This window comes from Apis florea, unplaced genomic scaffold, assembly GCF_048593485.1.
Source record: "Apis florea isolate Af1SG1 unplaced genomic scaffold, ASM4859348v1 contig_3756_pilon, whole genome shotgun sequence".
NCBI lineage: Eukaryota > Metazoa > Arthropoda > Insecta > Hymenoptera > Apidae > Apis > Apis florea.
Window position 1 is genome coordinate 1,299,215 of NW_028256838.1, and position 15,123 is coordinate 1,314,337.

The 15,123-nt window shown below is 18.3% G+C and overlaps 1 protein-coding gene across 9 annotated transcripts in view; it reads left to right on the plus strand.

The window, feature by feature from the left end:
* The first annotated feature begins 1,534 nt into the window (after window positions 1–1,534).
* LOC100871513 (protein TAPT1 homolog) overlaps window positions 1,535–15,123 on the plus strand; it is a 36,876-nt gene continuing 23,287 nt past the window's right edge. For 6 of the 9 annotated variants that reach the window (XR_015294346.1, XR_015294347.1, XM_086914917.1 and 3 more), the window contains exons 1-4: window positions 1,539–2,353; window positions 2,486–2,722; window positions 4,205–4,359; window positions 4,707–4,804. Coding sequence is in view for 7 of the 9 variants with exons in the window: in XM_086914917.1 (XP_086771043.1) it covers window positions 2,572–2,722; window positions 4,205–4,359; window positions 4,707–4,804 (404 nt within the window). In the remaining 2 variants the exon portion in view is untranslated. Of the gene's footprint in view, window positions 2,354–2,485; window positions 2,723–4,204; window positions 4,360–4,706; window positions 4,805–15,123 lie in introns of all 9 variants that reach the window. The other 3 variants (XM_086914916.1, XM_086914915.1, XM_086914920.1) reach the window with 3 other exon arrangements.

Genomic DNA, 15,123 nt, shown 5'->3' on the forward strand with positions numbered 1-15,123 from the left:
TATTTTCACATATTTATTTTTATATTTGTCCTCTAGAATTTAGTTTCTAGAAGTTTCAAAGATACCTTCCCTCGAATACATTAACATCTTGTTTATAATAAGAAATGTTTACAAATTTAACAATTCGGTTTCAAGCGTTTTTATATATCTCAAGGTTTATACAAGTTTTGTTTAGGATAAAGGACTGTTAATATCTATTTGAATTTGAATTATATAGTCTCAAATAATTTACATAATTATTAATAAAATATTTCTCTTGAATTCCTCTTCATTTTTTTTTTATTTTTTTTTAAAGAAAAATTAATTCAATTCATATTTAAAAAAAAATGTATAATTAAAATAATAAATAATATATATATTTTAAAATTTATATTGTCAAAACACAATACAATATATGCAAAATATCTCATTATTTGTGATATAATCGAATAAGGAATAATTCTTTGTGAAAAAATAAATCGAAAAGAAAGAATAAAATTTTTCATTTGAAGTTTCAGTTTGGAAAAATTTTATATATAAATGAAATTAGTCATTTATCGATTAGATAATAAACTATTGATAAAACTAGAATGATTGATAGAAAATTCTATATATGAAAATAAGTATAAAAAATAAAAAATACGATTTTATTTAAGAATTAGTTTTCAATGAAATTGAATTTATAAATTCGATTGTTCAACGATAATCATTGATTTTTTTTATGAGAAATTATAATTATATATTTCTTCAGATAAGTCATATGGAATAATAGAATACTCTATATATATAAATATATATATTTTTTATAAAATGCATGATAAGAAAATTGTGCTATAAATGGCAAAAATAATATTTCAAAGAATTTGAATAATTAAATTTCGAAATTCTTAATTAAAGAACTGATTTTAACAAATAAAATATTATTAATAATATGTACAAATACAAAGTGAACAAAATAATTGTTTATTTTATTTGTTTTTAATATTAATAAATTTTTCAATTAATTCAAATTGAATAGTTTTAATATTTTTAAAGATTGACGCATAAAGAATTTGTAAAAGTTGTTTATTTTCTAAATAAAATTTCATATTTACATATTTTACATATTATAATTAATTTTACATATTTTATATTAATATTTAGATTAAAATAAATATTTTTACTTATTTTAATTTCACTAATATATATATATATTATGAAATATATTACTATGAAAATCGGAATATTTTTTACTAACTAATAGTTCTATATATGAAATATATATTGTTTTACTAATATAAATTTCGAACATAAAAGAAATTATTGCATATAAATATTAAAAATTCAAATATTATTGTATTATTTACTTTAATATAATATCATAATACTAATCAAATGTTCTTGATGAGATAGATAGATAAGTATATATTTATCTATCTAACAATTTTTGTTAAAGATATTTTTTTGTTAGCCAATACCTGTATATATGTGAATTAGACTTATTCAGTTAAATAATTAATTTATTAGACAAATCTTATGTTTTTTATGTATATAGTTACTTATGTAATTTTGAAAACTTCAAGTCGATTTGAATTTTTAAAATGGCGGAAAATTCAAATTTGATACAAAGAAAATTCTTAAAAGTTTTACAAGTTTCAATTATTATGAAAATCTTGATTAATCATCTTAAAAATCTTGATAATATTAATTTTCTTTAATTTTCGAAAATCTTGTAAGATTCGAAATTCTTGAGAGTTATTATTTATTTTTCACTGTTGATTATAATATACCTACGGAATGTACGACACAATAAAATGCCGGCAAAAAACCGGAATCAGATAACATTGGTAAGAGCGAGAAGTATGTAGGCGAATGAGATAGTAAAAGTTTCAAATCTTTGAAGACTTTCAAGACCTTCAAGATAATTAAGATTTCCAATTTTAATTCTAGTACTTTCAAAACTATCACGATTTTCAATAAATTTTAGATTTCAATGAATTTTAAATCAAAACTTTTAATGATGATTGAGATTTCTAAGATTTTCGAGTTTTAGAATTTTTAAACTTGCGAATAAGGTTCGAAGCAATTCAAATTTATTTCATGACACATAATGTTTATTCGAATCAATTTGAATCATTCTAAATTATATTATTAGTTATAATAAATCAAAATACAACGATATTTTGACTATATATTGATGAATATATTGAGAAATAATACAAATTAAATATGTATAATATAAACGAGAAGTTATAGGAGTATAGTTAAATAAACACAAGTGTGAGGGTCAAAGATATAAAAAAATTAGACGTAAACGATCACGGAAGCCGAAAGAATTATTCGTATATTATTTGTACGTTATACGGCCTTAGAGTGTCAGAGAGTTCAGACGTTCGTAAGTATTGTGTAGTTTTAATCTATATATAATATTTTATAAGGAATATCACAAGTGCATTATTTACAAATTAAGTTAACCAGTTCTTAATGATAAAAAATAACTTAAATAAAATTAAAATTATTTAAACAGAAACAAGAAACTTAAGCTGAAAACGGACCTAATGAAATAATAGATTTGAGGTTATGCAGTAACCAGACAAGGAATGAAAAGAAATAATGATTACCGATGAAAACTGGAAAATTTACTGGCAAAATTATACCGAAAGAAAGAATATAAGATTTAAATCCACAAAACAATCTGATGGTAGTAAAATTCAAAATGTGAAAAATCAATTAAATGTCGGAAAATATCGTCAAAAGAAACAAGGTAATTTTATTTTAACTATAATTTATTCATTGAATTGTTTATTAAGACATATGAAATTATATAATAATAATGATATATTTAAATATATGAATATTAAACGAATACTTTAAAAATTGTTATTATAAAATCATTTATAATAGTTTTTTAAATAAAATATATTAATATTGAAATTTATAATGAATCATAACAGAATAAATAAATTATATATGTATAGTAATTATTTTTAGAATTCCTTTTTTATATTTTGGAAAATACAAATTATTAAATATTTTGTTAAAATTAAATAAATTTTAATAAAAATGCAGTATATATAATATAATAAATTTCTGAATTACTTTAATATATTGGATAATATAGTTTGTTAACGAATAAAATCATATAGAATAAGTATTCAATATCTATATTTTTATGTTATATACAAAATAAAATTTTTATTAATCTTTGAGTGACATTTTGCAGTTAAAAAAAGCAAGATTTTAGTATTTATTTTAATTATGTAAATAATTAATAGATTATTGAATTATTCTATTTATTATTTTAATGATAAAGATAATATATAATAGAAACATGATAAAAATAATAAGTTTTGTAATTCTATATTCTATTTTTATTCATTTTTTGATTTATAAGTTTTAATAATAATTTTTTAACAATATTGCTGATAATTTTTAACAATATTGCTAATAATTAACTAAATTTATATATAAAGCTACTTAATATTTTTTAATGATTTATAATATGTATATATCAAATATTAAAAAGCTTTGCTTTTGAAAAAGAAATAAAATCGAAGAAATTGCTATATTAAACTGTTTCTAATTACAAAAATCTTTTTTATTTTATATATCAGTAAAAATAAGTTTTAAGTTAAAATGAAATATAAATTATGCTTTTTATTTATTAAAGTTTATACATATAATAATTTTAATAATCTAATTACAGAATTATTAGGAAGAAAAAATAAAGTAAAATTTAGGATATTTTTTTATAATAACTTTAAAATTTCAATTTTTATTTTAAGATTTAATAGAATATATTAATAGATAACATTAAATAATAAAATATGTAATTATCTTTTTTTTCATGAATTCTTATACATAGAATATAAAAGAGAATTTTATAAATGTTGAAATGAAATTTAAAATAATTATATTTAATTTTAAGATGCATTCAAATGTTTGAGATATTTAGAAAATACAACAATATTATTTTAAGTAAAATATTTAAAAGCAAATACAATAATTATAATTTATAATTATTTGTATATTCAAAAATAAATTATAGTTGTCATATTAAAATTATACGTCACAATTCTGTTCTATTCATATTACAATAATGTGTTCATTATATTTTTATTTTAATATTGTTATTTAATAAATATTTATATAATTCTAAAACTTAATAAATAATAATTAATGTTGCTTGTTAATTGTTTTAATGATTTATAGCAATTATAATTTATGAATTTTTATTTCTATTCAGGTGTTTCTCTTGTACAATTCTTACAAACAGAATTAACAAGAGGTTATCAATTAGAAAATGATGAAGAAAGGTTTTCTGCAAGAAGAGAGAAAATTTATTCTTTTATGAAAATTCCAAGAGAAGTTGAAAAATTTATGGCCTATGGATTTTTACAAGTATGTATATCATAAATACTTTGTTTAATAAAATTTTTTTTGATCATTTCATACTTTATAAATTATAAAATAATTCTAATAGAATTCTAAGATTAATCCAAGATTTATGTAATTATCTTTTATAAATGGTTTTAAACAAATATATTATAATTTTTTAAAACTAATTCTTTAAAATTGTTTTTCTAACTTTAAAATTATTAATGTTTTTTTTACATATATTTAAAATTTTAAATTTAATATAATATATTTATTAATATATTTAAACATATAAATTTATATAAGTAAAATATTAAAAATATTATATAACATATAACATAATATATAACAAGAAAAATGTTTTATTTCAGTGTGCAGATTCTTTTTTATTTGTTTATACATTTCTTCCACTAAGATTTATGATGGCATTGTGGACAATAATTACGAGACCCTTATTACACTGCTTTGGGTAAGTTTACATTTTTTATTAAAACATTCAAACTAAAAAACAATATATGTATCTTCAATATCTAACCAAAGTTATACATATTTTAAAAAAATTTAAATTAATTTAAAATTTGTAACATTAATTTAAAATATGTATTAATTAAATAGTCTATATTTAGAATATTTAAGTTGTATTTTCTAGAAATCATCTTATCTGTTTTAATTTAAATATGCTCTAATTTAAATATATTACATATATTAATTATGCCAATATTGTAGATTAAATTATTCAAATTACTATATATGATAAAAAATTCTATTAACAAAAATAAACAATAAATTTCTTATGATCTGTTAGTACATGATAGTACATGATATACAATATTAATTGTAATTAAATTTGTATTTATGATTAAATTTAATTTTAATAATAATTTATATATTTTACATATACATAATTTATATATTTTGTACAACATGTACAATTTTCTTTTCTTTCAAATATTTTCTGATATTAATTACAAGGAATATAGTTCAGTAAAAAATGTATAGAAAAATAGCTCATATCAATTTTTCTATACATTCATATAAATATCAAATGAGATAAAAATTTGCATATACTATGCAAATATTTTTATATATTTAGTCTGAAATTTATGAGAAATTATCTATGTTAATAATATTTATTTAAAATAACATATATTTATAATATTATAAATAAAATTTTACTAGATGATTCAAAATAATATATTTAATTAATGACGAATGATTAATAGTTCGTTATAAATTATAAAATTAACGATTAATTTTATCAGTTAATTAAATCAATTATTATAGAATTTTTCATTAATCTTACTAATTTTTTTTAATAATAAATATTAATCGAAGAAATTTAAATTGATATTTGTAAATGTAATTGATTGATATTTACTGATTCATTATAAAGTATATTTTATATATACATATACAGTTTATATTTGTGTTTAATTTTGGACGCTAAAATAAATATAAAAAGTGATATGACAAAAATGTCGATTAAGATTCATTTGTTTTATTATAAGCAATTGTTAAATGAAGCAAAACAAAAATAAAGCAATAAGATAGAACAAGAGATAGTGCAATTTGATAACGATATTGAACTTGGTTAATACTTATATCAAGATAAATAAACTTATATCAATATATATCAATATTTATCAAATTTTCATATATATATCAATTTTTGTTTTTGTTTCGACTTCGACTTCGATCCTCCAAAAATATTCTAAAAATATATTAATATTTTATTAACAGATATAAATAAATATAATTCAAATTAAAATATTGTTTAATATTTTGAAATTTTATAAATTATAAAATATTAGATAGAGAAATTTATATGTAAAAAGTATAATATCATTAGATTAATGTTATAATCAAACAAGTTTTATTGAAAAGAGAAAACATGATTATGATTTATGCATGATACATTATGAAAGTACACATCTAATATAATATAAACAAACAATATAGTAGTGTCTATCGAATTAGATAAACAATAAAACAGATTTTCAATATCATGATTTCGAAGATATCTTATATAACAATAAAATATATATATAAAATATATATAACAGATATATACAGATATATAATATACATAATATATAATATTATATAATGTACTTGATATACATAAAATATTTAAAGGAATTATAATTATATAAAAATTATAAATTTTATTTTATATTATGAAATTTTTTATCTACCTATAAAAAAATATTTTCGAATATATGAATTTCTAAATTTATTCATTCATAATATATTTTACAACCATATCGCAATAATTAATTTGCTTCCATTATTATCAAATAATTTTTCAATAAGATATAAAACATCACAGTATTTTTTTCTTGTTATCTATTAACAATAAATTACATGATTTCATTCAATTAATGAGTATATGATGAAATTGCAAGTTAGCATGAGCTTGCATAAAAATAAGAAGTAAAAGAAAATAAAAGAAATCTTGAATTTATTTTTCTTTCATTTATATTTGAAGGAATATATTTTTATATATATATGAAGGAATATAAAAATATATTCCTTCAAATATAATATATATATATTTTTACTTTGAAGTAATGTTATATAGTATGCAAAAAGAAATGGACAAAATTTAAACAAAGATTTCCAGATTTTAAATATAATATTTAATTGATATAATATAATTAATTGAAAAAAATCAATTTATCTTATTATTATTTATCGATTTATTTTAACAAATAAATTTTGAATAATAAATTTTTTATGTTAGAGAATTTATATTGAAAAGTATTTTATTGCAAGAAAATAATCAGTTTGAATATATTAATCTATTTATAAAATTGTGCATTATGTATTTATTTTCTTACGAAAAACAACAATTTTCAGTTTGTTATTTCTTATAGTATATAAACATATTTAATAGTAAAAAAATTTTATTAATTTAATTTTAAAATTTTTATAATATTATTATTATAATATAATATAATAATGTCACAAAAATACATAAAACAGTGCATAAAATGTATAAAGCAGAAAAATATTCTCAATATTTCAGAATATAAAAATTATTTGAAAAATTGTATTTACTATTTCCTATTCATCGAATTCATAAAAAGATACTTTTCTATTTTAAAACGAGTAAAAAACTATATAAGAAATACAATATCTTAAAAAAAAAAATGAAGCATTATTATAGATTTAGAAGTATATACAACATTTTATAAATTTTATAAAGAAACAATTTATAAAGAACATTTGTTCTGGATATTCTGGACATTCTCTTTTCAAGAATGTGATCCTCAGTTTTTCAAGTCATAAAATTAAATTCTTCGTTATAAGAAGGTCTAATTTTCAATTTAAGATGTCTTAAAAATATTCTGTGTCAATATCTTTAGAATATTTTTTGAATGTCCAAAAGTAACATTTTCTATATTTTTTGTGTACGTTAAAAAATTTTTAAAAACAATTTATTTATAAAGTAATTGATTTGAAATATAACAAATATCTGTAATATTAATATTTTTCTAAAATCATTTATTTTTCTAAGAATTGTTGAAAAGATTAAAATTGGTTATTTCATTTTTGTTTATTTATTTTCTTTATGCTGCAATTGTATGGAAAATATGAACAAAATTTATTCTAAAAATACACGAGTAAAAAATATTTAATATTTGAAAAGAAATCAAAATATTTATTTAAAACAACATCAAAATATTTATTCCAAAGTTTGTGATAAGAAATATTTGCTATTTTTGAGGGTTTGAATATTCAGCTTAATTTAATTTAATCTCATGTACAAGATATAAAAAAATGTTATGTCATGCGGCTCATAAGTGATACTTGAACAATTTATTCTTGGATCTTTTTTAATTTCTTTTACTATATTTTTTTATTAATTCTTTATCATTTTTTTCTATTCATTAAATTTTGAATATAATTTTCTTTCTTATTTATAATTAATTTTTTTTAGGCTAAAGATACTTCATTATTTTTTTTCGATTTCTTTTATACTATCTGATTTTATCGATGCAATATATTAACGTCAAATATGTTATGAGCTTTGTAACTATTATAAAAAATTTATAAATATTTTGATATTTATTGCGGTATAATCGAAACGAATACTTTGAATCAAATTTGCAAAGATTATTTTACAAATTAATTTAAGATTGTGAGCGCAAAATAAATAAATTTTGTTAAATCTTTATTTTTTATGATCAATTTCAATTTTTTGAGAAAGAAAAAATACTTTTTCTTCTTATCGATCTCATTTATTTGATCTTTTATTTTTGAGATAATTGATTTTCTTTCCATTCTTAGAATTTATAATTAAAACAATATTAAGAATAGTTATGTAAATGATAAATGAATAACAAATGAATACAGAATGTGACGATTTAATTACGTTTCTCTTTCGAAGTTTTATTATTCGTTAAAAACAAATTGAATCTTTATTTGAAATTTTATTGTTAAAATTTTAACGGATTGAATTATTATTAGTATCAACTTGAAAGACTTTTCTGATTATGTCTATTAGTTTCTTTATAATATAATTTTTGATATATTAATTGATATAATATAGCTTTTTATTTGTAATATTGTAATATGAAAAAAATATCGAATCCATTTATGTCGAAAAATCAGTAGTTTAGAAAATATTTTAGCTTGAAGTTCGTAATATTGCATGAAAATTAAGGAGAATATCGTGTGTTTCTTATTTTTCATATAAATATTTCGCTTTCTTATTATATTTTATATTTTTAAAAAATATAAATAATAAATTATGAATAAATATTTTCATTCAAATTTATATCAATATCTTTCAAACGTTTTTTTGTACATTCTTTAGTATTTATTATAAGTATATTGTAAATGCTATTACTTTGCAAGATTGTGATATATAATTTGCTTTATTTTTTTATCTTCATTGAATAATATATTATCATCGAATGTTGGCGACATATTTAAATTACATCCGAAAATTTTTGTATTCTTTCTTTTCTCAAACAATGAAAGAAAAGATTTTTTGGTTTTCCTTCTCCTATTTAATATATTTTTTTTTTTTTAATCATTTTTACTATACTTTTTTTTTTATATCATTATATTTGCATTTTAAAATTTTGATCGATCGACTTACATTTACAAAGTATAATATATACGATATAAATATTTCTCTCTATATAGGAATTCTTCTATGCGCGATTTTTTGATTCATACTAACATTTGTAATTTTCTTAATATCTTTCCATATTTTTGTATTTCATTATATTTGATAAGGTATTCTATCTTTGTTTGTATAAGTGACATTTATCACAGTACCCTTTTTTCTTTTTATAAAATATAATACAAAAAAATGTGAATACTTAAGTTAACTTTGATGGATTGATTGAAGGTCAATCCACATCATTTTGTTTCCAAAATCAAAAGAAGCTAAAGATACAGATTGAAAAATATTATATATTATCAATTGATGGATCAATTGATGTGACTATTCTGTAGTAGTATTCTGATGTATAGTATTCTGTAAGCATAATTTTTGTGAAAGATTATATATCCTGTCAAGATAAAAATACATAAGATATAAAAAATACATATAATAATATACAAGATATAGAAAAGAAGGTATAAATAATTCTTCTTGATCATATAGATTCATATGTAAAAAATTTCTAATATAGTAAGCCATTTTTTCCTTGTTCATCTTCCACTGTTTTAAAGATAGTGATTGCTCATTGATGATGCTGATATCCTGTCGTTTGTGTAAACGAAAAATCAGGTATTTTTGCTCTTGATCATATGAAATATAAGTTTCATATAAGTCATTTTCATCCATATTGTAAATTGAGATCGTCGTATTGCATCTAGTATCTCAAGATCCGGATATTATGGATGCAGAAACATCTTTGAATCACTTGTCTAGCTAGCACGATATAAAATAATTTATCGTTTGTTCGAAGATGAACATATTGAACGAAAATGCTAATCAATTCTAATCCATATAATTGAATATGACTCTGAATATTTCTGAATTGGCTTGAATGAAATCATTATTTGTCTGATAAATTTCAGAATAACAAAATATCATATAATTTTGTGATAAAAGATTCATTTCAATGTAATTTGTATCCACAAAATTTTTTTTTTTTAATAATTGTTCTGATTTGCAATATTTCTAGATTGAATTTTCCATTAATTTTAGATTGATGATAGCCAAAATAGTAAACTCTATTTGTTATATTATATTCCATGAACAAAAGTTGCTACATATTTAATTATCTTCTGATTGAAAATCTAGTTTTCAATTTTTTGTAGCATATACTATTCGTAGTATTCACTAAATCAAGTTTAAGCAGTTTTGATTGATCGATTATTGTTATTTATTTAAGGGGATAATATTGATCATAGAGTGTTCTTGTATGCTATGAATATATTGTGAATCTGAATTCCAAAAATCCATTTATATTTGGAGGTTTTTAAGATTTTGAGCTTCTCCTCTCTGCAAATTATGTCTATGGAAAAGAAACGGAAGCTTTTTTTTATTGGAAATTTTTGAAACATTCAACTGGAGAATTAAGAAATTCTCAGGTTTATGTTAAATTTATGATAAGATTGTTATTAATAAAAAAAATAATTCTAAAGAAATCAAAAATACACGAAAGATTATTTTTTTGGCATTTAAATAGATAAAATTCTATGTTCAATAGCCAATGGTACGATGCTTTAATTCCAAATTTTTTATTTTTCTGTAATAAATATTCGAATATCAATGTCATGTAATGATATCTTCCTATTTCTTGCTTTTAGAATTTTTCTAACGTTCCTTTGGCGATCTATTTCAATTTGTTAATACGAAAACCATTTTCACATGCTTTTCCCATAAGTGTTTTATATAAATGTTTTATATAAATATTATAGAATGTTTATGAATGTTTTTCATTCTCCTATAATTTTTTTGCTATTGTAATAACAACCAATTTCTTTCTTAATTTTTTTTTTTCTAAAAATTAATATTTTTTTTATACTGAACAGTTAGTTTGTTGTCAATAATATTTTCCAAATAATTTTCATCGTCAACTTGGTATTATAAGAATTTCTACACTCTTCTTTAACTATGGTTGTATAAGAAATAATTTCCTTTTTATCTTTATCTTCATCGTCAAACGAAGCAAATATTAATTCATCCATATTTGTTTATCAAATAACAATTCTTGCATGAATTTCTATTTCTATATATTCAACAAGTTTATATTTATCAATTAAATGATACGAATATATCAGTTCTCCCATTATATTAATTATATTCTATAATTTTTTTTAATGCAGTAACATTTAACTATTTTGTTTACAACTGGTGACTCATCTATTAAATTAATGCTGTTAAAGTTTGTATAGCAGAAAACTAATGTTTCTAATGTAAAGTATATTGTCATAATGTTTAGCAGACTTGAGGAAATAGAAGATACCACAATAACATAAATTGCTATTGAGGCTTTAAAAATATTTTTGTTATTTTTTCCATATAAAAAGAAAATTTTTTATCTTTCTTGGCCTCAACAAGGAAAATTGAACATTAGATAATTAGATAACTCTCATTGTTAAAATTTCTGAATTGATTTAAAAAAGAAGAAAAAATAGAACTATTTTTATAGTTTTAAAATATTCTCTATTGAAATTAGGAAGAATTAATAGATTATCAAAAGAAATTTTTCTTTGAATTGTTCAAACTTCGAATTAATTGAAATAATCTTCTGAAAAATAATTTTAATTGAAATAATGTAAATTCAGTTAATCTGTTTCAAATCTTTAAAATTTACTTAATATAAAATATTTTAAGTATCTATTTTAAAAGATTATATTGATGAATAATAAAATAAATAAATAAATAAATAAATAAATTTAATAATGAAAAGGTTTTTATTTATAATGGTATGTATAAACATATTTTATTATATCGATTAATTAATTTTTTTGCAATGTTTTAATTGTGGTTCATAATTATTTATGTTTCTTTAGAGAAGTAGCAATTCAATATTCTTTATTTTTGTCTATTTTTTAAATATTTTTTAGAGATATCTTTTTTAAAAATATTTCATTAGATCGTTATTAAATTGATTAATAAATTGAGTAATTATGACAATTAATAATTATTTTTTTCTTTATTCAAATTGAAAATATTTCAAATTATTCGAACATTGAGGATTATTCATTGCTTTATATTGAAAAATACTACATTTTTTTCTTTTTTTTTTTGTTTTTTCATTTTTGTCAATTTTTTTATAAACATTGCATTCTTTTGTTGTCTTTGATATTAGCAATAGAATTTAATCATTATCACATTATGTAGAATCCAATTCTGATAATATTCTAATCTCATTTTTATGTCTAGATCTATTTTTAATGTTTTTTTAAAGGAAATTGTTTTATGTGAACTACAAAATTATTTCTCATAGCATTAATATTTGTTTCTACATATTTAGATTTACAACAATTCAAAGAAATGTATTCAAAGAAATTGAAAAGAAATGTTAAAATACAAGATTAGTGATCATTATAAACAATTCTTCAAATTTTTCAGTATTTTTTCTATATTTATTATTTATGAGTTATAGAATTACACTAAATTTTTTTATGAAATTCTTATTTATCTTGATTATTTTTTATGCTAAATTTGCAAAAAATTTTCTAATATGCCATCATGACTTATTCTAATTTTTTTAATACCAATCAATAAATTTATTTTGTAATGTTCTAATCTTTTTTATTTTATTCTTTTCTTTTCTTCAAAAAAAAAATAATCTTTTATTTTTTAAAACTTTTTTTATTATAATCATATAAAATCATATAAAATATTTCTTGTGATTCTATTTTATATGAGATATATAAATAGATATTAAATTTCCAACATTTTCTCTGACAAAGTACACTAAATATTCAAGCCCTTATATAGCAAATGTGTATTCATATCACAAATTAAAAATTTTTTTTTCAAAATATTTTAGAATATTTATTGTTTGTGTAATAATGAATGTCATATATTTATGATGTAATAATAAATTATAAAAATTAAAATCGAATGCAAAAAAAAATATAATTATCAATGACATAATATAATGTAATAAAATAAAATTTTATTTTATATAATTATTAATTTTATTTTATATTATTAATTAAGATTTTCTTTTTTTCTAAGATAAATCAAAATAAACAAAAATCAATCAATAAAATTATAACAAATAAGCTTGAAAAAAGTAAAATAAAATTTATTCTCATTATCCAATGAAAAAAAAATACCAATTAAACTATATTCACTTATATTTTTCATTCATTCTTTCTTCAATTTTTCATTTTATTAATTTTCATTTCTATTTCTTTTATATTCCATCTATGTTTCTTTATACTATTATCAATATTTTTCATTCTGTTCTATCTATGTTTATAATAATACTATAATGAAAGTTATAATTCCTTTATTATATATTATTATTCTTTTGATTATCGCGATAGTATGAATTGAAATTTAATGAGTTAATAAAAATAAGTTGATGATATCTCGATTTTGGTTAAATTATAAATTCTTTTTTTTTTATAGTTGAGTACAAATTATTTGTATAAATATTAATATCATAGAAATATTTGCATTGAAAGATTCTTTATTTAATCATTATTTAAATTCGTTTTTGGCTAAAAATCTATCAAAATTTACTAATTATATATTAGTTTTCAGAATTTAAAAATTTTTTTAAATATTATGTTGAATAAACAAATGTGAAATTGTCTTATTAAGTAAAGATTGTAATTTTTTTTCAACAAATAATAACAACATAATTTTTAATGGAATAACTTATCTTTTTTTATTTGTTAGAAAAAAGAAATCACATTTTATCTTTGAATTTTCAAAAAAAAAAACAATTTAATAACAATGATTACTGTTAATTATTGTTTTTTTTTTAAATTTTCAAATCTTCTATATCTATATCTTCTTGCTTGAAATTTTTATGTTTGTTTTTTCGTAAACTTATTTGAATTAAATTAAATACTATTTTTATTATTATTTTGTGATTTTTTAAAAATTATTCTTTCAATTAATTGTGTTTCAATTATGATTCATAGGTATTATTTTTAAGATTTATTTTTAAGAAAAAAATTTCAATTAATTCAAACTAGTTTTATTATTATTTTTATTTATTACATTTTTTTTATATTTGTAATATGTTGCATGTTATCTCGGTTAGAAAACAATAGAAAATGAGAGAGTAAAGCTATATATATGTGATCTTCTTATAATCATTAGTAAATTGTTTTTCTAATTTAATAAATAACGATAATTTAAATTATTATTTTTTATCCCAAATACGTATTATTTATCATTCAATTATTAGAAAAAATTTTACATTTTTTTTTTATATTTTGAATACGATATATTATAGCAATAAATAAATTAGTTTATTTATTGTTCATATAAATCGATATATTTTTTTTCCACAAAAAAAATATTTGTCATATTTAATATACTTTCTTCGATCCTGTTTGGATTTATTCCAGCTGAGTATATATCCAACACTAACTCGATTACTTTATGCGCTGTGATTGGTTGTAGCACTGTTTCTTTTGTTATTATTAACTCATTAAAAAAGCTGAAACGAAAATTTTTGCAAAAGAAAATGTTGCTTGAAATTACCTTAGAAATCGTCAGTTAATGTGTTTTTATATTTTTGAGATTGTATATTTATAGATACATATAGGTGTTTATAAATTAAATTGAAATAAAAAATAAAAAAAATATGATCTTGTAGATAAAAGATAATTCAAAATGAA